Source organism: Pseudochaenichthys georgianus, chromosome 21, assembly GCF_902827115.2.
Source record: "Pseudochaenichthys georgianus chromosome 21, fPseGeo1.2, whole genome shotgun sequence".
Taxonomy (NCBI): Eukaryota; Metazoa; Chordata; class Actinopteri; order Perciformes; family Channichthyidae; genus Pseudochaenichthys; species Pseudochaenichthys georgianus.
Window position 1 is genome coordinate 831,345 of NC_047523.1, and position 21,867 is coordinate 853,211.

At 44.3% G+C, this 21,867-nt stretch overlaps 1 protein-coding gene across 1 annotated transcript in view; it reads left to right on the plus strand.

Annotated features, from left to right (window-relative positions):
* Positions 1–13,347: 13,347 nt before the first annotated feature.
* Positions 13,348–21,867, plus strand: part of LOC139435997 (inactive dipeptidyl peptidase 10) — a 36,686-nt gene continuing 28,166 nt past the window's right edge. The window contains exon 1 of the mRNA XM_071207120.1: positions 13,348–13,742. Coding sequence (XP_071063221.1) covers positions 13,686–13,742 — 57 coding nt within the window. The 5' untranslated portion in view covers positions 13,348–13,685. The remainder of the gene's footprint in view (positions 13,743–21,867) is intronic.

Consider the following 21,867-nt stretch of genomic DNA (forward strand, 5'->3'; position numbering starts at 1 on the left):
TGTGTATCACCTGGAGACACCAGACTCTGACTGGAGGTCATGTGACAGTCTGATCCCTCATTAGGATTTCATTCCACTCATCTGACCCTCCCCGAAGATACACAACAGTGATACATGAATTACATGAAGTGCCAAATGATGGCGTTGCATATCAGCAGCAGGGTGCCTTGCTGCTGTAATCCCAGCACTGCTGCACGTAGCGTTCCCCACCAACGATGTTAAACTGGCAGCTCATTGTGATGGCGTTTGGCCCCCAATCATTCTAAACACATGTATCCTGTCTAATGATATACTTACAAGTATTACTTTGATGCACAGTCAACCAGTGGAACACATTTGAAAAAAATCTAAGATAAATACTTGCCATGAAAAAAAAAAAATTAAATACTTTATCGCAATATCAACCTGATTGGAATGTTGTCTTAGTGAGCTCTCATAAAGGAGAAAGAGAAGGACAAAATATAGTCAAGCCCGTTATTTGGCTCATAATACATTTAAAGCAAATATTAAACGGATATCTATTCCCATAAAATAATATAAAAGATAACAAGGAAGTCATAGAGAAACACTAACTATAGGAATATTAGCAACCTTAAAGTAAAATGGTTTCTCCAATTCTCCTTTTTCTCCATTTCCTTTGACTCAAATCATTTCAGAAATGCATCCATGACCAGGATAGTAATGCTACATCTGCAGTTTCCAGGACGTAGCAGTACTTTACTTGAAGAGATTGTAATATGTTGCAGAATGATCTCACTTAGCACACTCTCTATCATTATGAAAAGGTTTTCTAATGATGAATAGGTTTTCTAATGATCATGTGGTGTCTGATGTTTACTTACTTACAGGCCGTTGGAAAAACTCAAATTGCAGAGCAAATCGACCGTTTGCATGTCAGTATTCATGGCACCAGGATCCTCAGATTGGTGCTGATTATGCAAATAGGGACTGTAGAAAGAGTTTTATGGGTAGACTTCAAAACAGGGCTCTGTCTGCACGGCTGTGCCAAACAGACAAAGTAATGAAGACATCAAAAGAACTTGCTCAACACAACTGCAGGATCTTTCTTTCAATCTGAAATTGCTTGATTTACGTTTGTAATAGTTCTCAGTGTACGGGAGCTTTCCCTGCAATCATTTGGCCTTTAATGAAAGAGGAGATCGATCAAAGGAATAAATCAGCAAGGGTGTGCAGTTTGGGTGAGGAAGGGGGAGGAATACACTTTCCACTCTATAAACTGTGTCTGGATTTATCAGCGATGATGGCTTCAGTCTGTGTGAAGTCACAACTCAAAGCTGCTGTCAGCATGACGGCGGAGCGTTCCGGAGATGATGACGACTTCAGTTTCAGTGGTGGGATGGAACCAAGTATATTTACTAATGACTAATTATTAAGGTGGAAGGTAGCTGGCTAGATCAACTCAAGTACTGTACTTAAGTACACTTTTGAGGTTCTTGTACTCCACTACAGTTCAGAGGTAAATGGTGTACTTCTACTCCACTACCTGTATCTAATACCTTTTCCTTTACAGATCTGGATGAATGATGAAATATAAGCAAGTGTTAAATCAGACTTTAGTTCCACCTGGAGTAAATCCACCAGCTACCCTGCAGTCTACAAAGTCATTCAGACTAGCTGCATTCATATGCATATGGACAATGATGCCAGTGACTTTGTTGTAGAAGTCCTCTTTATTCAAAATATATCTGTCTCCATATACATGATTGATCACTTCCTGTTTTCATTTGAAGACTAATTTTAAAAAAAATGTAAGGTGACATTTTCCAATTTTGTAGATGCTCAATGTTTTTGCTAGAGATAGCTAACGTGGAGGGAACATCAGTTATGTGGGCTCAGACCCCCCCACCCCCCTCAGTGAGGCAGATGTGATCGCTGCCCACCTTGTGCTTTTTCATTGCAGTTTTATAACTGACCAGTGTTACTTTATAAAGTATCTTATACTCATACGTGAAATAAGTTACCTGAACTACAAACATTACATTGGTGACATACAGAGATAGTAACGGTTTAGTAACATGCCTTTCAGTTTGAATGGGGGTGGGGGGCTGAGATTCTCGTTGGTAACTAGTAACTTTCACTGCAATGGATAACTGGAATCATATATGACAGTGACCACCAACTGGCGGCCCGCGGGCCACATCCGGCCCGCCAGACATTCTCATCCGGCCCGCACGACGGGGGTGACTGTGGCGTTGGCGGAGTGGTTACTGCATTCACCCCCCACCCAGTGCCATTAAATGGCTCTGCCCCCACCCATTTCTTTGTTTACAACGTCTCGTGAGTAAGGTGCAGTACCGGAGTCCAACAGAGAGGCAGCAGCTGCGGGACAGTAGACTGTGAAACCTTCCCTCCCCTGAAGAAGAAGTGATCCTTCGTTGTGAAGAGTCTGGTTAATGCGCTCCGCACCACAGCAGTAGCCCCGCTGCGACACAGTCCAACAGAGAGGCTGGAGCTGCGGGACAGTAGCCTGGAAGCAGGGTTGGGTTGTAACGGAAAACATAACGGCGTTATGTAATCAGAATACAAAAATCAAGTAGGCTAACTGTATTCAGCTGGCGTTACATTTGAAAAACGTAATCTGATTACAGTTACTTTCGTAAACCTGAAGTGAATACATTTTGGAATACTTATTGGAATTATTGGTGGAAAAGTTTCCTCACAAAATGTAATATTCATTACCGGCAGAATTGTGTGCACACTGCACAGCGCTGCAGCATGTCTGTGAGCGAGAGAGAGGTGCAGCGTGTCTGTGAGGCCCACCCCCGCACGCAGATGAGAGAGAGATCTCTTTTTAAATATATTGAAAGTTAGAAACGGAGATGGTTAGATAAAATGTGCAAGATAACGTTTATGTAGCATTTCTTTTTTGTCAAGATAATGACATTTATAACGGGATGAAATCAAAGTGAATGGCCTGCTGCTGCTGAAGGCATGGGGCAAGTGACTGGAAACAGTTTTAAAAGTTATTACATCATTTCAGATAATAAATAATAATGATAATTCATTCTATTTAAGGGCGCCTTTCAAAGCACCCAAGGACACCTTACAATTCATAACATATTCTAAGGAAAGGTTTTAAGACAGTACAAAGAATGCAGTCAGGGTGATGTTTGAGAGAGCTGTCCAGAATGACACCAAGATGTTGTGTTTGAGTTCTTGATAAGCCATGAAAACAGTAAAATAAGTGTCTCCTGTTCCCCACAACATACCCATCTGTTATGGAAAAAGAAAGTATTCCAAAAGTAATCTGAATACTATTTATAAAATTCTGGGCTGTATAAAAATCGCTGGCCCGCGATAGTGTCTATTGGTTACATCTCGGCCCTTGGACAAATGTAGTTGGTGATCTCTGATATATGACATGTATAACCCAGAGCAGTGGCATGATGGACCAGGGAAGAGTTGTTCTCTGCTGTTCACTTTGAATCCAGCCTGGGGATGCTGCCCTGCTGACAGTAGCTGTGTTAGCGTCATGTGCTCCAGCTGGGTCACATGACGTCGGTTCATGAGGTACTTTCATGGGCGGTCCGGTGCAATGGAGTTCCTGAATGTCTGAGCTCAACTGCCACGGGGTCAGACATACTTTATCAACAGCAGACACCTCAAACCCCTCCCAGAGCCCAAATGCAAAAAGGTGCCATGTTGAATTCTTAAAGCACTGCCTCTGATCCAATAACTCTGCTCAGCCTACATGTAATGCTACTACCTTCCTCATCCTAAAAGCATCCTGAGTCCTACTGGAAGCAGCACTGCCCCCCCCACCTCGCTCCCCAGATGCTCAGCTAACCTTACCCAAGCGGAGAAATGTGCACATCTCTAAAAGGACCCGTGCTACATGGGAAGTGTTAGAAAGTACAGATCCTCCTGCAATCCCTGTGGTGTCAGGAAGCCCCCCCCCCCCCTGCAAATGGAGCGGGGGGAAGACCAATGGTGGTTTCAATGTTGATACTGAAGTACAATTATTAATGTAATGTATTTCGAGTGTATTTATTAACAGAATTGCCTTTGCGTTAATATACATTATCACAAAAAGTCTCATTAACATGGTTTTAATGTTTTTAACTTGTATGTTAAACAGATTGTGGGGGCAACAACATGTTAGTCCTAGGGGAGGAGTGTGCCTCTAGGGTTATAAATGTCTAGTTTTGCTCTAAAAAAAGTTGTATAGTTCACATTTAACGTTTTGAAATGCTGATGTAATACTGCGGTGTGAAATAAAGTTTGTATAGCTTTTGTAAAAGCACATACGTCTGCTGGTAATTGTAAAGTCTGTTTTTGAAATGCGTATCTGTGAGCCTCCTGTCCAGTAATCTGTAATCTGAAGAATTACCATTAGTTTGTTTATTGAATTTATGTTACAGAAGTGTTTCATATGTAGGTTAATACACTTTGAGAGATGGATGGTACGTTTATGACATTCACAGTTTCCCATAAACAGTGTAAAATAATCATGACAAACATTTAACACGATTTCTGTTTATATCACATAGTACAACATATACAGTTGGAAAATGTGTATTTCTACAACTGTATTCACCCTGAAGACACGTAGTACCTGAGAAGAGCTGACGGTCAACATACCCTTAGAATAGTGAAGAGACTCTAAAGTAACCCCTACAGTAGACACTTGGTAAACAGTGAAATGTGAATACAAATGAACTGAAAACAATAGGAGTGATGTCAGCATAGGTCAAGTATTTATTTATTTTGTCTTTACAAAATGTCTGAGGGGCAGTACAATGTATTAAGCACAAATGAATAAAGGGGCAAAGAACATGTGGCAAGCAGAATTTGAACGATGTTGTATTAATGACATGCTAACAACAGTCATCAGGAGATATATGAAGGGGCAGCTGTTACATCTAAGAATACTGTGATCAAGGTGAAGAATATACAAGACGTACTTACAGTTACAGTACAGTTACTTTTTCTGATTGTAGATTGTTTTGTTGTGAGTTTCTGGGTCTTATTAAAGATGGCAGCCATAGAGATGTCTCCCTCCCCTCCAATACAAGGGACTGTGGTACCGACCAAAAGCAATACATGTTATGACCGGGTTATAACACCACAGACCTTGTTGTGAGTGGTTTCAGGGAGGAACTATTTTCTTTGAAAGAAAAGCCTTCAGGTCGGCCACGACATCAACACAGACAGTAGTCTCATTGTGCGACCTTATAAACACTACGATGCATATCACAGAGCGTGGGACAGTCAGAGGGGAGCCAGCATGTTAAGCTGCTAATGGAGAATGCAGATGGAACCGTTCCCTTTCCATGAAACAATCTGCAAAAGGTTATCAAATGTATTCATCATGCAAGCAGATCCAATGTGTGTGGCTCCCTGTGTGTTAGTCCCTCTCAGAGTGGTGCACACAGGCAAAGGTTAAGAGGACTTATGCTAATGAGAGCTCTGCTAACACACTTAACACGTCCGGAGAATCAACCAAACATGTTTTTTGTTACGATTCAACTCGTTGGTTGATCTTCATGAACGACCACGGTGTGCTGTACTGCAGAATGTTTACTTTATAATAACTTCACGTCTCTGACATTCTGAAGCAGGTCAAACAGAAGATACGTGAGCGTTATGTTTTGGGTGAGGGAGTACGAAGGTCTCTGCTGGCGTCTCTCCCAACTCTGAAATATTTGACAGGGGATTTAATCTGTGTTGTCACTGTGTGCTGGGAGTTGGAATAGATCCGAGTTCCGCTCTCTGAAAAGCTAATGCCCACCTTCAACTTTTAAAATGGTTATCGACAGCAAGGTTACCAGGAGAGGAACTGCCCCGGGGCCCCAGGGGGCCAGGCGAGTCCAAGGACCGCTTCATGTCGATGTTTTTTAGTGACGCGATCGATTGTGAAGTTGGTATCGGGGATTGTTACAACCTTCCAAAGGCTGGAACAAACAGGGAGGCCACACAGAGTTAAATGCCAAATATATGTTTATTTAACATGTTTATAGAAGAACACCTCTGATGAATAATGTATGTAAGAATCAGACTGGCAGTAGTGTGAGCAGTGTGTGAGTGTGTGGAAGGGTGTTGTAGCATGTTGGAGGGTGCATCAAACCTAGCACAGGCTGTAGGCTGAGGTTGCTGCAGCATGCCAGGATCTGAATCGGAGAGTGATCCTTGCAGCTGGGCAACCTTTATACCTTCTTGTGGCTCCGCCTCTAGATGGGCAGGCACAAACAGGACGACACTCCCAGTCCCTGCCAGAGGACAGCAAGGCAGGGAGCACAGCCAGGCAGAAGGGGGGAGGGGTCGTCACACCCCCTCCCTTAAAATGGAGGACCCACTAGGATCCTCCAACCTGAGGCACAAAAACACAATAGACACAACCAAAGTTAACCTTGAAATGTTCATACAACCTGCAAGCACATCTGTAGCCTATAGCTCAACCCCTCAGCAACTTTGGTACCTAAGAAGCATTTTAAGAGAGGGCAAAACAGAAAAAACAGACACCCCTGCAGGGAGAAAAACACTAGTTAACCTAGGAGGTTATAGCCCTGGACATGGCATCAGCTACTGTATTATCCACACATTGACATGCCTAATGTCCAGATGAAAAGGCTGGAGGAAGAGACACCAACGCATAAGGAGTTGATTTGGATTCTGGAGCGAGTGCAGAAAGGTTAGGGGGTTATGATCTGTATAGACCACCAAGGGCCCAACTCCACTCCCAACATACACCTCAAAATGTTTTAATGCCCAGATGAGTGCCAGTGCCTCCTTTTCAATGATCGAATAGTTTAATTGATGAGTTACATTTCTTAGAGAAGAAACTTACCGGGCATTTGGAGCCGCTCTCATCAACCTGCGCGAGTACTGCCCCAGCTCCAACCTTACTAGCATCCACATGAAGAATGAAGGGCTGGTCCATCTGGGGAGCTGCTAGGACAGGAGCCGAGCACAACACAGTTTTCACAGCCTCAAAAGCCTGTTGACATCGAGGAGACCATTCAAACTTGACCTTAGGGCTGAGAAGAGAGGTGAGGGGCGCAACCACCGTAGAGAAATTCTGACAGAACCCACGATAGTACCCCACCATGCCCAGAAAACGAGAGAGTTCTTTTCTGGTTGTGGGAACAGGGAACCGTCAATTGCCAGCACCTTTGCCCTCACTTGCTTAACCTGTCCTTGGCCAACTACTTTACCCAGGTAGGTGACCGTTGCCTTAGCAAACTCACACTTTGCCAAGTTAACGGTCAGACAAGCCCAGGCAAGACGTTCAAACAGCGCATTAATGTGTTGGAGATGTTCCTCCCAAGTGTCACTGTATACCACAACATCATCCAGATACACAGCACAGCCAGCAAGACCTGACACCACCTGGTTCATCAGGCGTTGAAACGTGGCTGGGGCATTTCGTAACCCAAATGGCATTACGGTGTATGAGTACAACCCACTGGACGTGATAAATGAGGCGATCTCCCTAGTTCTTGCCGTTAACGGGACCTGCCAGTAACCCTTTAGCAGGTCAAATTTACTGACAAACTTCGCAGAACCGACCTGGTCCACACAGTCCTCCATGCGAGGGAGTGGAAACGAGTCAGGTTTGGTCACTAAATTCACCTTGCGGAGATCAGTACATGGTCTAAATGTACCATCTGGTTTCGTAACCAGCAAACAAGGAGAAGACCAACTAGAAGCACACGGCTCAGCAATGTTATTCTCCAGCATTCTGCCTCTAAATGCTCTCGTTTGTCCGGAGATATGCGGTAAAAACGCTGTCGTACCGGTTTAGCATCACCCACCTCAATGTCGTGTTCTATAAGGTGGGTGCGAGATGGAGTGTCTCCAAACAGGCAGGGGTAGTTTTTAACTAGATCGACCAACTCTGTGCCCCGCGGTTCGGATAAATGACCCAGCATTCCACCCAGATTAGCCAGTGACTCCGAATTCTTAAGCCGTCCTCTCAACAGACCATCATCTGGGGAATACTCCTCTTCAACCTTAACCCCTGCCCCCACATCCAGAGATGGTGACGGGTGACCCACTGTCACCACTGCAGCATCTGAGGAAACAGAACAAACCACACCTGGCACAGGTTTACGGGAAAAATACGGTTTTAGCAAGTTTATATGGCAAAACTGCACCGACTTCTTCCGGTCAGGGGTCGCTATCAAATAGTTGAGGTCTGACAACTTCTTGGACACTGTATAAGGGCCAGAGAACTTGGCCTGAAACGGGGAGCCAACTACAGGCAGCAGTGCTAAAACCTGATCCCCAGGACTCAACTCACAACGTTCTGCACGTCGATCATAGAGGCTTTTCATTTTAGTGAAAGACAGTTTTACATATGGAGACCCCACTCCTCTGGCTAACTACCTTACCAAATGCTTACTGACTCACTCAACCCTAGTCTTCGTGTAGAATTGTGGTAGGATTTTAAGCACAAAAGCCCAGTGACCCGGTTAATTCTCAGCAATTGAAAATCACCTAGGCAGTCATGGAGTGCACCCGAGCAAATGCTCTAGCCACTTACTACACAACAATAACAAACAAAAACAAAAAAAGGTTCAATGGAGACAACTTGTGTCTCTCATTGCTTATACCTAACAGGAATAAGGGTTCCAAACATTTGACAGCCTTTAACACAAAACAGCAATACCGGAAAACATAGCTTGCCTTGGACAGAAACACAACTGTGAGTAAGACCAGTTACTTAGACAGAGTAAGATCAACCTGACCTATTTTCCCCTACAAAACTGAGAGTCAACCAACCAGCTGTGTGAACACTCCCTGGCTGAAATAGGTCATCATGTCCTTTATCCAGCACCGGAAATGATCCCGGACGAGCCCCCACTTGTTACAACCTTCCAAAGGCTGGAACAAACAGGGAGGCCACACAGAGTTAAATGCCAAATATAGGTTATAGAAGAACACCTCTGATGAATAGTGTATGTAATAATCAGACTGTCAGTAGTGTGAGCAGTGTGTGAGTGTGTGGAAGGGTGTTGTAGCATGTTGGAGGGTGCATCACCTAGCACAGGCTGTAGGCTGAGGTTGCTGCAGCATGCCAGGATCTGAATCGGAGAGTGATCCTTGCAGCTGGGCAACCTTTATACCTTCTTGTGGCTCCGCCTCTAGATGGGCGGGCACAAACAGGACGACACTCCCAGTACCTGCCAGAGGACAGCAAGGCAGGGAGCACAGCCAGGCAGAAGGGGGGAGGGGTCGTCACAGGGATAAAGCACAGAATCTCCCGAGGTGGCTGTTATACAATACAAGGGACTGTGGTACCAACCAAAGCAATACATGTTATGACCGGGTTATATAACCACAGACCTTGTTGTGAGTGGTTTCAGGGAGGAACTATTTTCTTTGAAAGACAAGCCTTCAGGTCGGCCACAACATCAACACAGACAGTAGTCTCATTGTGCGACCTTATAAACACTACGATGCATATCACAGAGCGTGGGACAGTCAGAGGGGAGCCAGCATGTTAAGCTGCTAATGGAGAATGCAGATGGAACCGTTCCCTTTCCATGAAACAATCTGCAAAAGGTTATCAAATGTATTCATCATGCAAGCAGATCCAATGTGTGTGGCTCCCTGTTCCAAACGTGCAAACACCATTAGTCCCTCTCAGAGTGGTGCACAAAGGCAAAGGTTAAGAGGACTTATGCTAATGAGAGCTCTGCTAACACACTTAACACGTCCGGAGAATCAACCAAACATGTTTTTTGTTATGATTCAACTCGTTGGTTGATCTTCATGAACGACCACGGTGTGCTGTACTGCAGAATGTTTACTTTATAATAACTTCACGTCTCTGACATTCTGAAGCAGGTCAAACAGAAGATACTTGAGCGTTATGTTTTGGGTGAGGGAGTACGAAGGTCTCTGCTGGCGTCTCTCCCAACTCTGAAATATTTGACAGGGGATTTAATCTGTGTTGTCACTGTGTGCTGGGAGTTGGAATAGATCCGAGTTCCGCTCTCTGAAAAGCTAATGCCCACCTTCAACTTTTAAAATGGTTATCGACAGCAAGGTTACCAGGAGAGGAACTGCCCCGGGGCCCCAGGGGGCCAGGCGAGTCCAAGGACCGCTTCATGTCGATTGTTTTTTAGTGACGCGATCGATTGTGAATTTGGTATCGGGGATAAAGCACAGCATCTCCCGAGGTGGCTGTTTTCTGCGTCAACACAGATCTGTCTGACGGTGCCTTCGTGATGCACAATGTCTCCGGGCTGTCTTACTGTCCAACACCGTGAGGATGTGTCTTTGGACTCAACTGAGTTTGGTGGACAAAGGACCTCAGAAAGCAGGTTTGTGATCATAACTCAAGAGGTCATATGGTAATGACAGTTTCACATGAATGGAGAATATGAAAAAGGTATGACGTTATTTGAAAAACAAGGATGGAAAATGGAGCTTGACTGTTGGTGAAGGCCCACAACTGCACGTCATAATTCTAGTTTAAAGGAGCCCCACAACTAAAGTTAACATAAGATCTAAATGTACTACAAATTAGCATTAGTACAAATGTACAGTACTATATATTCAGGCACATTCTTCAAGACCTAATGTCAGAGCAAAATAAAACATCCAAACAAGTATTTATGTTAGAGAGAAGCTGTGCTAAATACACGCCTGCTTCTCATATCGACAGCGCTGCCGTAGGCCGACTTGGACCGACGCACTTCTCCAAGTAGATGAATCACCCTTGTCTACAAACAGAGCACACAGATCGATTTGTTTCCTTCGTATAATACAAGTGGGATGGTTTTTTAACACGACGCCGCTCGTGTTTAATGTGATCTGCTGTACATATGAAAGGAGTGTGAGAGCAGAAGTGTCCTCATGGAGGGATGCTGTTCCTCTCTGCGGTAGTTCAGGGACTTTATATTGGTACCAACAATACAGCTGTACAGTAGACGTCGGGACGTCACCTATTGATTTTTGGAGTACCACTTTGAATCCTCAAGTTAAGTTAATAAACTTTAACTTCATACAGTCATGAAGGAGCAACATTATCATGTCAATGTACTGTGTCTGGCCACCTCAGAATGCACTTCCAGTATTCAGCTGGATGGGTTTTGAAGTAGCATCATTTATAGCTCACTTGTGTGGATGGTATAGAAATGTTTGGCTTATAAAAAACACTTAATTGTCCTCGTAAGGAAATGTGTCTTGGACTCTGTCCTCACTTCTGTGGTTAGAAGCCAATGCAGTATAATACACAATGTGTGTTTGTTAGTTTGGCTTATTGAAAAGCTGATATACCGGCAGGATTCTTGTTTTTTTCAAAGCACTAATTGTGAGTGGCTTTGAACTAAATCGTCAGCTAAATACAACCACATAATAATTGTTCTATATATACATGTTTTCTTTTCTCAGCACTACTGTCCAGTATGGCAACAGTGAGAGCTCGTGTGGGTTATTACACAGTGATTCACAGCAGCATTCCGATGCAGGTACACATTGTTGATCCTCGTCTGGCAGAGACATTAAATATACGAGACGTCATATCATTGTGTGTGAGTGTTTACAGTGCGGCATCATAACGTTGAGCCTGTGACCGCAGAGAACGCTGCTCTGATGATCCTGCTTTCAGTGCTACAGCTCGGGTGCACAGGTGTCATCCCGCTGCTAAGTGCTCCAAAGGGCCGTGCAATATCATATTTGGCCCGCACGTTTATAGCAGCCCAGCGAGCTGAGCTGAATCTCTTGTATTGACCGTTTAAGATCCTTGATTAAGGCCGAGTGTAGCCGCTCCTGTACAACAGCACAACAGCTCCAGCTAAAGCAGAGGTGGGGGAAGTACTCAGATCTGGTACTTGAGTAAAAGTAGAAGTACTCAGATCTGGTACTTGAGTAAAAGTAGCAGTACTCAGATCTGGTACTTGAGTAAAAGTAGAAGTACTCAGATCTGGTACTTGAGTAAAAGTAGAAGTACTCAGATCTGGTACTTGAGTAAAAGTAGAAGTACTCAGATCTTGTACTTGAGTAAAAGTAGAAGTACTCAGATCTGGTACTTGAGTAAATGTAGAAGTACTCAGATATTGTACTTGAGGAAAAGTAGAAGTACTCAGATCTGGTACTTGAGTAAAAGTAGAAGTACTCAGATCTGGTACTTGAGTAAAAGTAGAAGTACTCAGATATTGTACTTGAGTAAAAGTAGAAGTACCAGAGTGTAGGAATACTCTGTTACAGTACAAGTCCTGCATTCAAAATGTTCCTCAAGTGAAAGTAGAAAAGTATTCTCATCAAAATATAGTGAAAGTAGCGACAGTAAAAGTAGTCGTTGTGCAGATTGGTCCATTTCAGAATAATATATATGATATGTTTTATAATGATTGATCATGAAAGTGTCCTCAAAGCTGGTGAAGGTGCAGCTAGTCTGAAGTACTTTGTAGACTGCAGGGTAGCTGGTGGATTTACTCCAGGTGGAACTTATATGATTGATTATATTTAACATCGTTAATTCAAATCTGCAAAGTGATAAATGTAGTGGGGTAAAAGTATACTTTTTACCTCTGTATTGTACTGTTGTAGTGTAAACTAGTACCTCAACATTGTACAGAAGTACAGTACTTGAGTAAATGTACTTAGTTACTTTACACCACTGTCTGAAACAGGCCGGTGTTAAGGGCTCTGCTGTGTGTGCTGTCAGCACCACGGACAGCTTCTCGGCTCCACGGACAGCTCCTCCCGCTGCAGCTCCGAGGCTGCGCGTGAAGGGGGATTCAGCATGCATTAGCAAAACAGTCACACCCCTTGTGCACACACATGATCCACAGAGGAACTGTCCATACTGCACTCATCGTGTGTGTATTTATAGACTGATTATTTATTATTTTGTAATCCTGAAACTGGATGACTAACGAGAGGGCTATTGTCTGTATAAGCTATGCTGTCTGCCCTCCTGCTTAAACTAATTTGGTTTGATTGTCGGTTTCATTAATTGTCAGTATTCATATTGAACTCGGGGATTTAAACAAATAATAATACACGTGACATGGTATTTAGCTGAGGCTGATATCCACTTTCATACACTTTACCGTAGACATGCAATTGGAGGTTTAGTATCTTGCCCAAGGACACTTCGACACTGCAGGGGCTGGGATCGAACCACCAAGCCTCTGATTGGTTGATCAGCCAATTTATCCATCTTAGCCACAGACAGTCAGTATTGCGAATGTCTTTCCAGTAAATGTAACCCCCACCCTCTCGGGATCACAAGACCACTTGTACACCCCCCCCCCCCCTTCCTCCTCCTCCTCCTCCTCCTCCTCCTCCTCCTCCTCCTCCTCCTCCTCCTCCTCCTCCTCCTCTCCTTTCGGGCTATATCCTCCCGTCCTCCCAAACAGCAGCATCACTGAGAGCAGACAGGGGATCGAGAGAGTTACCGAGCCCACCCCTTCCTCACTGGTGTCGGAGGGAAAGATGTGAGAACACTTCGGCTCTCGGTTCGGTAACGAGCGTGTCCGGAACTCTCCTCCCTCCCGGCCGGGGCTGATGTGAACACACAGCCTGGGTTGGCTCCTCGTCAGAGAGCTCGCACATCTCCGCGCGTGACGGCTCCGTCCCCCCTCACTCTTCTCTTTAAGATTCCGCAGTTTGACAAGACGCCGCATCCTCCCCTCTCCTGACTTTCACGGGAATCCGGTGTCTCTTCTGTTCGGATTCAACCAAGTTAAATAAACCGGGAGTTTACCATGACAGCCACCAAGGAGCAGCCGAACCAGAGGCAGAACCAGCCGCAGCAGGATGAGGTGGGCACCGGCTTTTCTTTGCTCTCCATTTCTCCCACTTTACCCGCGCGCATTAAACTCTCTGCAAGGTCAGACCATTAATCAACGTGTGGCTTCATCTGTATGCTTTACCGGCAGCATGCAGGCGGCTCTGCCCGCAGACATGAAGTATCCATCAGCCTCAATGTTAGTGAGCGGCGGATTTAACCTGGGCTTCCTCTGTAGAAACAATCAAGACGCTCTCAGCCGCGCGTGGAGCTCATTCAGCTGTCAGGGGAATGTTGAATGCCGTGGGCACATGCACAGTGTGTCCGTAGGGGGGGGGGGGGGGGGGGGGGGCATTGCCATTCAGCCGCTGCCTCCTGTCAGCTGCCCGCGACACCTTGCAAGAGAACAGTGGTGGAGATTGAGTCTGTAAGAGGGGAGAACACACACTGTGTCCCAGATACACACACTCCATATCCGGCCCCAGGCTGCCGTTACACTGCAGGGGTTAAATGTCCCTGAGCACCTTTGCACAGGAGGTGACACGCACTGCATCGTTATGTGACTTTTGAGTTTTCTTTCAAGATGTATTTATGTCATAGATACATTTGCATAAAAAAACTGGGACCTTGACTTTAACTAAATGTGTTATCTCCACAGATATATAAAATATAATAATACTTAAAACTGTAGTTTTAAATGTGAAATGTGTTGATATAATACATTTAATTAAAGTCAATGTCCCAGTGTTTTCAGTGTGGGCTAGCTTAGCCTTTATTAGAGTGACTGATTTTCAGAGGTTGATAGAGGGGCATAAAGGGACCCAGTGCGGGTCTGAGTCCCAGTGCATGTGCCTATCAAGTGTTCTTCGCTGCGGCCTCCATGCTTTTTCAAGCATTTACTGGGAACCAGAGTCTTTGCCATCTGGCGTGTGCAACTCGACAATCACGCGTCTTTGTATCATGGCCAAACAGCCGGCCTCTATCACCATCAGTTATCGATTTCTCTCTCCAAATGTCCACAGTGCTCCTGCAGGCTCATGTAACCCCCGCTCAGTCAATGCACTTTTCTATTACACCTATAACTAGTTATATGTTGCACTGTGGAGCTCCCTCTAGAGATTACTAAATATATTTGCTCTTAATTGAATTTAGCCCTGTAACCTCTTCTTCTAAGAAATCAAAACCGCGGCCTCATAATTGGGTTTATGTGCCTGGGATATTAGAAGGCCTCATGGGATGCGGTAGAAATGTGATATCTCACAGCTTCCCATCCACTCTGCTGCTCAGTGGCCTGCAGGCCGTTTAAAAGTCATGTTGTGGATTGTTTCGTGTGAGCATTGACTTAATTAGTGAAGCTGCTGTCGCTCACAGCTGAGAGGCGATGCCAATGCTGTGGCTGCACACATCATCGCTGTTTCATACTTTTACCAATGCTCATTATTGGATTCAATAATCTCATGTGTCTGCAAAACAGCTGCAGGACATCATTAAGACTTCGATTTGTTAAGAGTTTTGGTGCATTCCTGTTAGTGTCGATGAGAAAAATGAAAATCGAAATACTTAAAGCCAGATGATTGAGCTATGTGTTGCTGTACATTGCTAAAGCCAACTGTTCACGCTCTAAAAGCTGCAGTAACTGTTTGATCATCCTACAGTATGTCGGGCAGTCACTCGAAGTTATTGCATAAGATGTATGCAGCAGGCGTGAGAGTGCCTTCAGAGCCAGAGCTATTACTGTCAGCCCACAGCCTCACACGGCCTCTCAACAGGGTTACTCTTGTCAAAGTTGCATGACGATGCTGAGGGAATGACAAAAGGGGGAATCATAGAGGCATCTTTAAATAATAGGTGGAGCCCTGAGCTGTTTAAATATCTGCACGGTGGAGGAACACTAATTGTACCGTGGATGATTAGTAAGGTCCATTGTTTTAGGAAGCCTTATTGTTTGTGGTTTAGTCAGTGAAGCTAGAAGTGACTATCCTGGCATACTGATGTGTTAATGGGAACCAATCCATAACCCCGAAGGTTTCAGTTGTTTGTATCGTTGGCTCAATATATAACTATGATGGCAACTTGTTGGAGAAACCAGCCCTTTTGAAAATGGTTAACCTTTTACATAACTTTCAACATGCATGTAACATGTGAGTGATCACTGAGGAAGAATACTCAGCAAACCTGTACTTGAAATACAAATGTGTTAACCAACATGAAAGCAAGACACAGATTAAAATGTACAACCCTATAACTGGACTCATTGAAACATATTGGATGTTTGCATTCAGTATTTAAAATAAATCTTAGATACATACATTTTTGGTAAACCTATACATTATCTGAGATAATTATCTGGGTGCTAGATACGTTCTGAGGAAGACAGGTTTTGGTTGTTGAGGTGTAAGATATCGAGAAGGATGAGGTAGGTTCGGAATAAAATATCTCTGGGTCTGCTGCATTGAATTTGAATTGGTATCTCAAACTCTTGGTCGTGACTGTTGATGTAACAGGAGTGGAAGGTGAATCAGAGAGGTACTCGTTCATATGCTGTCGAGAATCAACGGCTCGACTGGTTCCTCTTCAGTGAGCTCCTCTCGGCCTCCAGAGGATACACGAGTCTGATCAGCACATGCTGATTTGATTGTCCTAACAACATGTAGCAATGGATCGCAACACAGAGTCAGAATGAACATCCAGTTTATCACCAAGCTTAACAAATGGCATTTGCTTTGTATTTAAGTTGCACAAAAACGGAATAAACATAGAAACATTAAAAAAGTTCAGTCAGACAACTCACGTGTTTCTTCATATGTCTATTAGAAGCACATATAGTTTGAGTTTGGCGTCTAGGCTCGGGCCTACAGGTGGATGCTGGGATGGAGCGTGGGTGGTGGGGGGCAGGCGAGCAGCGGCAACATGAAACACAGCAGCAGCGTGAACACAGCAGAAGGGCACGGACACAGCGGCAGCAGAGGCAGCGGCAGCGGCAGAGGCAGAGGCAGAGGCAGAGGCAGCGGCAGAGGCAGAGGCAGAGGCAGAGGCAGAGGCAGCGGCAGAGGCAGCGGCAGCGGCAGAGGCAGAGGCAGAGGCAGAGGCAGAGGCAGAGGCAGCGGCAGAGGCAGAGGCAGAGGCAGAGGCAGAGGCAGAGGCAGAGGCAGAGGCAGCGGCAGAGGCAGAGGCAGAGGCAGAGGCAGAGGCAGAGGCAGAGGCAGAGGCAGAGGCAGAGGCAGCGGCAGAGGCAGAGGCAGAGGCAGAGGCAGAGGCAGAGGCAGAGGCAGAGGCAGAGGCAGAGGCAGAGGCAGAGGCAGAGGCAGAGGCAGCGGCAGAGGCAGAGGCAGAGGCAGAGGCAGAGGCAGAGGCAGAGGCAGAGGCAGAGGCAGAGGCAGAGGCAGAGGCAGAGGCAGAGGCAGCGGCAGAGGCAGAGGCAGAGGTAGAGGCAGCGGCAGCAGATATGGCATCTTAACCCTCCTGTTGTCTTCGGGTCAAATCTGACTGATTTACTACTTTCATCAATCATAACTTTTTAGTTTTACATTCGAGTGCATTCAGGCTTCATGATATCCTTCACAGGAGACATTTGCTGATCACCACTTTCATTGAATTCTGGATGATTTAGTCTACTTTGTAACACCATGGTGTTCCCGGACGGACGGACGGACGGACACACACAGAACAATTTGACACATGTCCCGCTCTTATGCACCCCTCCCCCCACATGGATCACACCTGGCTCACCAGTACATGTTCAGTGTCTGATCTTTGTATATGTACTGCAGTTCTTCATGTGTACCAGTACTCTGATACAATATGTACCGTTTGAAAGGGTGTTAAATGAAATGTGGTGATGATGAATGGTTTGTGTGTTCATGTAATAGCAGCTAAAACAGGACCGGTCACATTTGACCGTGACACCAAAGTAAGGGGGGGGGGACACGGAGACAATAGGAGGGTTAAACAGAGCGGCAGGGTTAGGAGATTGTGTTTGGTTGGTTGTAAGAGGGACGAGGTGCTTCACGTGTAAATGTATCGTTGTGCTCGAGTTGACTGCCTGAACTCGCTCGCAGGGTCGCCCCATTTATGTTAAAAACTATGATACAGAAAAAAGCAAGTGCAACAAAGCAGAGCTGTGCTGTTATTACAGAAGTAGCATTGAACAGACATGTGCTCAATGTACAGAGGAATGTGCGATGAGGAATGGCTCACATTATTTTCATTGGAGGGACGAACAGTCCGGGGGGTCCCACGATTATTCGATGAGGCCATGAGCTATTGACATGTTTAACATATATATGAAGAACACACACACCAGTAGGTAAATGAGGATGAATGGCTTCACGCTGGTAAACCTGTCTGCTCACAGCTCCCAGGTTCTTGGTGCTCGTCTTTCTTTCACAGCTCACACTGGTTTGTAGAGAACAGCTGTCAGTTATTCATGTGTGTCCATGTGCAGGAGTACTTGTTATGTTTATATTGTGACGCTATTACTTACTGGTGGCCATTTATACAGTAATGTCTAATTTAGTGGGAATGCTAATATCTGTTATGCTACGCACACAATTCTTTATTATTCCGCCGGGTTATTGTGCGCCTCTTCTCCTCCCACATTCCACATCGCAGAAACTCCGTTCAAACATCAAAACGTTCAGCTCGGTCGGGAATCAATGGCTATTACTTTTCTCATTCATAACTTTCATAATTCCAGAGATACAAGAAATGTGTCTTGGGCATCGAGATAATACACATAAAACATTCAGGTCAATCAGTCATAGATACAGAACAGAGGTCACATATCGCATGGCAAAGAAACACACAGGAAACACACAGGTACAGCACTTTCCCTATTGCACCTATGCATAGTGTCCGTCAGATTGCACACATCCCTAGTGTGTCCATACCTATTACACATAATGCACTTCCCCTATTTAACCTTCTCGATTGCACAAACTACACTGTAAACATTGCACCTCCCAACAACTCCTAACAGCATAATCACAATTGTTTCTGACTGTTCAGCAGCTTGAGTGACAGCGGAACAAAGGAAAACTTATACCTGTTCAGTTTACAGTTTGGTAATCTATGCCTTCAGCAACTCAAACTCTCTGTACAGGATGTGTTTGGGGTCGCATGTGATTTGACGGCCTTGCTTTCTCACCATCTCCTCAGATATCTCCTGAAGAGAGGACGGTGGAAGCATGCCAATTACTTTTGCAGCCCTTTTTATCAAGCTCTGGAGTAGTGATTTAGATTGAACTGACAAGTTACCAAACCATGTTGTGATGCCATAAGGAATAATAGACTCCATTGCTGCCCTGTAGAACATTAACATGATGCATGCATCCACTCCATGAACCCTGAGCCGACGCTGGCTTATCTTTGAGCATGCCTGATCCACCTGGTGGGCCCAGCCTAACTGAGCATCAAAATAAATCCCCAAATATTTAAAATGTGAAACCTGCTCAACTCCCTCCCTGTTGATAAGGACGGGGCTGTGATCACCTGCTGACCTGGGGTCAAAGATCATTTCCTTGGATCATTTAACACCAGGTTGTGCGCCTCACACCACTTCACGACCTCTTCAATCTCAAGTTTATACATAGAAATGTCTGAGTCTCTAGTCAGTAAACTAAGTATGGCTGTGGCATCAGAAAACTTTATGATGTGGTTGTGTGTGTGCTGACTCCTACACTCATTTGTGTAGAGTGTGAAGAGAAGAGGAGAGCTAACCTCGCAGCCTTGTGGCGCCCCTGTGCTTATGACCTGTGTGTCAGAGAGGGTCGAGTTCACTTTCACCTGCTGCTGTCTCTCAGTTAGGAAGGAGTGGTACCATCTGATTAAGTAAGGGTTCACATCCATCTGTTTGAGCTTCTTTAACATCATTTGGGGAAGAATAGTATTAAAAGCTGAGCTAAAGTCCATGAACATTAATCTAGCATAAGCTAAAGGATTTTCCAGGTGTTTTAGAATAAAGTGAGTGAGCATCATCTGTACCTCTACCATCGATCGCTGTACGCAAACTTGATAATTCATCAAATGTTTAACATTGAAGTCAATGGAGAATCTCTTCAGACTTGAAAAATCTTCATGCGACTTCAACTGCAAACTGTTCATTCATACTTTCACTCAGAAACCTCATTCCAACTTTAACATATTCCACATCTTTCTGACATTATTCATGTTAAACAACTTTTAAATCTGATTCATACTTTTAGCAATATCAAACATTGTTCAGACCTTGGTCAGATTGTAACATTAGTGTGTATTGAGCAGCTCGTTAAGGTGTGTGATCTCAAAGCTAGAGTGGAGGACAGCTTGAAATGTGCCTTCATATATCTTTTTAAAACTGCCATAATTCCCAAACCCTACATTCCTGAGACATAATTTTTCATGACAAACGTAGGAAAACATCTCGTAGCTTGAAAAATGAAAAAAAAAATTAAACAAAATGCCTCTTGAGGGCATGAAGTGACACAACTTTCAACATGTCTCCATTGAAGCCCATTGTAATTTCAGGCTGATATTTCCTCACGGTAACAGCCACACACCTTTAGTTAAACTGCCAAAAAGGCCACATTATTAACCCGAAAGTACACAAAGATTACACTTCAGATACTCAACTTCCTTGACATGCTTCACGTTTTGAAATCTGTTATCGTTCTCCCACAAAACGTTCACATGTAAGAGGTTTATCTCTCATTCAGAACAATGGAAACCTTTGATCTCTGGACTCCTCGTTAGCTCAACTATAAACACCTGTGTCATGGAACACGATGATGTCATCACTCCAACTGACATGCTCAGAGCAGCAGACTTCAGATAAAGGTTAATGGTCCTGCCTTCAACATATCTATGTGCCATTAGTGAGTTTTCCTCAAAAGATGTTGCCATGGCAACGCATCCCTCGCCGTAAGACATGATATTTCTATAACTCCTATGAAAATGGTCAAAAAGTGCTCAAACTTCACATGTGTGCTAAAAGTCCAGCCGTGAAGACATCTACGGGACAGTTTTGAGATTTCTTCAAATGCCGTTGCCTTGGCAACACAATGCTCACTATGAAACACGGTTTTCTCACAACTTCAGTTAAAATGCTCGAAACCCTATGGCCCAAAACTTCACAGGTTTGGTAACGATGCAGCCATCAACGCATCTAAGCGTATTATGGGATGTCATCAAATGCCATTGGCATGGCAACAGATCATTCACCATCAAGTTAGTTCAAAAGTTTGCAGTTCAAATATTCTGCTGCTTTTCCAAGCCTTTTTTACTTTCTTTTCTTCTCTTATCACACATTCAAGCCCCCAGTGTTCATGTATCATTTCAATCTCAATTCTTCACTTTCTTCTTACACATTACATTTCAGCATAGCAGTTTAGCGTCACATTTTCAGCATAAAGCATTCCCACTAGCAAATTCTTCAGGAATTGCATTCTCTAGTTGTACCAACTGTTCATGTAACAGTTTACTATCAAGTTGGTTTCTTGTGCAGAGTCTCTGAGCTGTATGAAGAGACGGTTAATCAAGTTTTAAATGATATGCTTTTGTTCACATGAACCAGCAAACAGCCTCCTCTACGTTTTATGGCTCTATTCATGTAGTCATTTAGCTAACATAGGGGATGGCACCCCCCCCCCCCTTTAAATACCTGTTACACACTGTTAATTTCATGTTATTGGGGAGAGTAGTGAGTCCCGCTTGTGAGGTTTAGGTTAGTTAATGTGGTTGTTTTGTTCCTTGTTCCTTTAGAAACACTGTTCCAGGCCACACAATGTTACATTGGGAATAGTGCCCGTGTGCCTGATCTAAAGTGAAGTTCATAATTAACCTTTCGAAAGGATATCCTTCTGTGTTCAGACTAATCACCACGTAGTGTTCATATCCTAAACACTGAAAGCCTTATCTACTGTACATGTGTCAGCCCTGTGACAGACTGGCATCTATACAGATACACATGTTAAAGGGACTATGGACAATCCATGGCATTTTTAGATAATCGATAAAGTCACCCAACACTCACGTTGTTCTTTTTTGGCACCACCTAACATGTGTTGACATCTTCGTGGTGCCATATTGTTTTATATACATTTATACTATAATATTTGTCATTTGGATTGTCAATGTTGTAATTGTTTTATACATACAGGACATTGATGTCTGTGCGTCCTGGG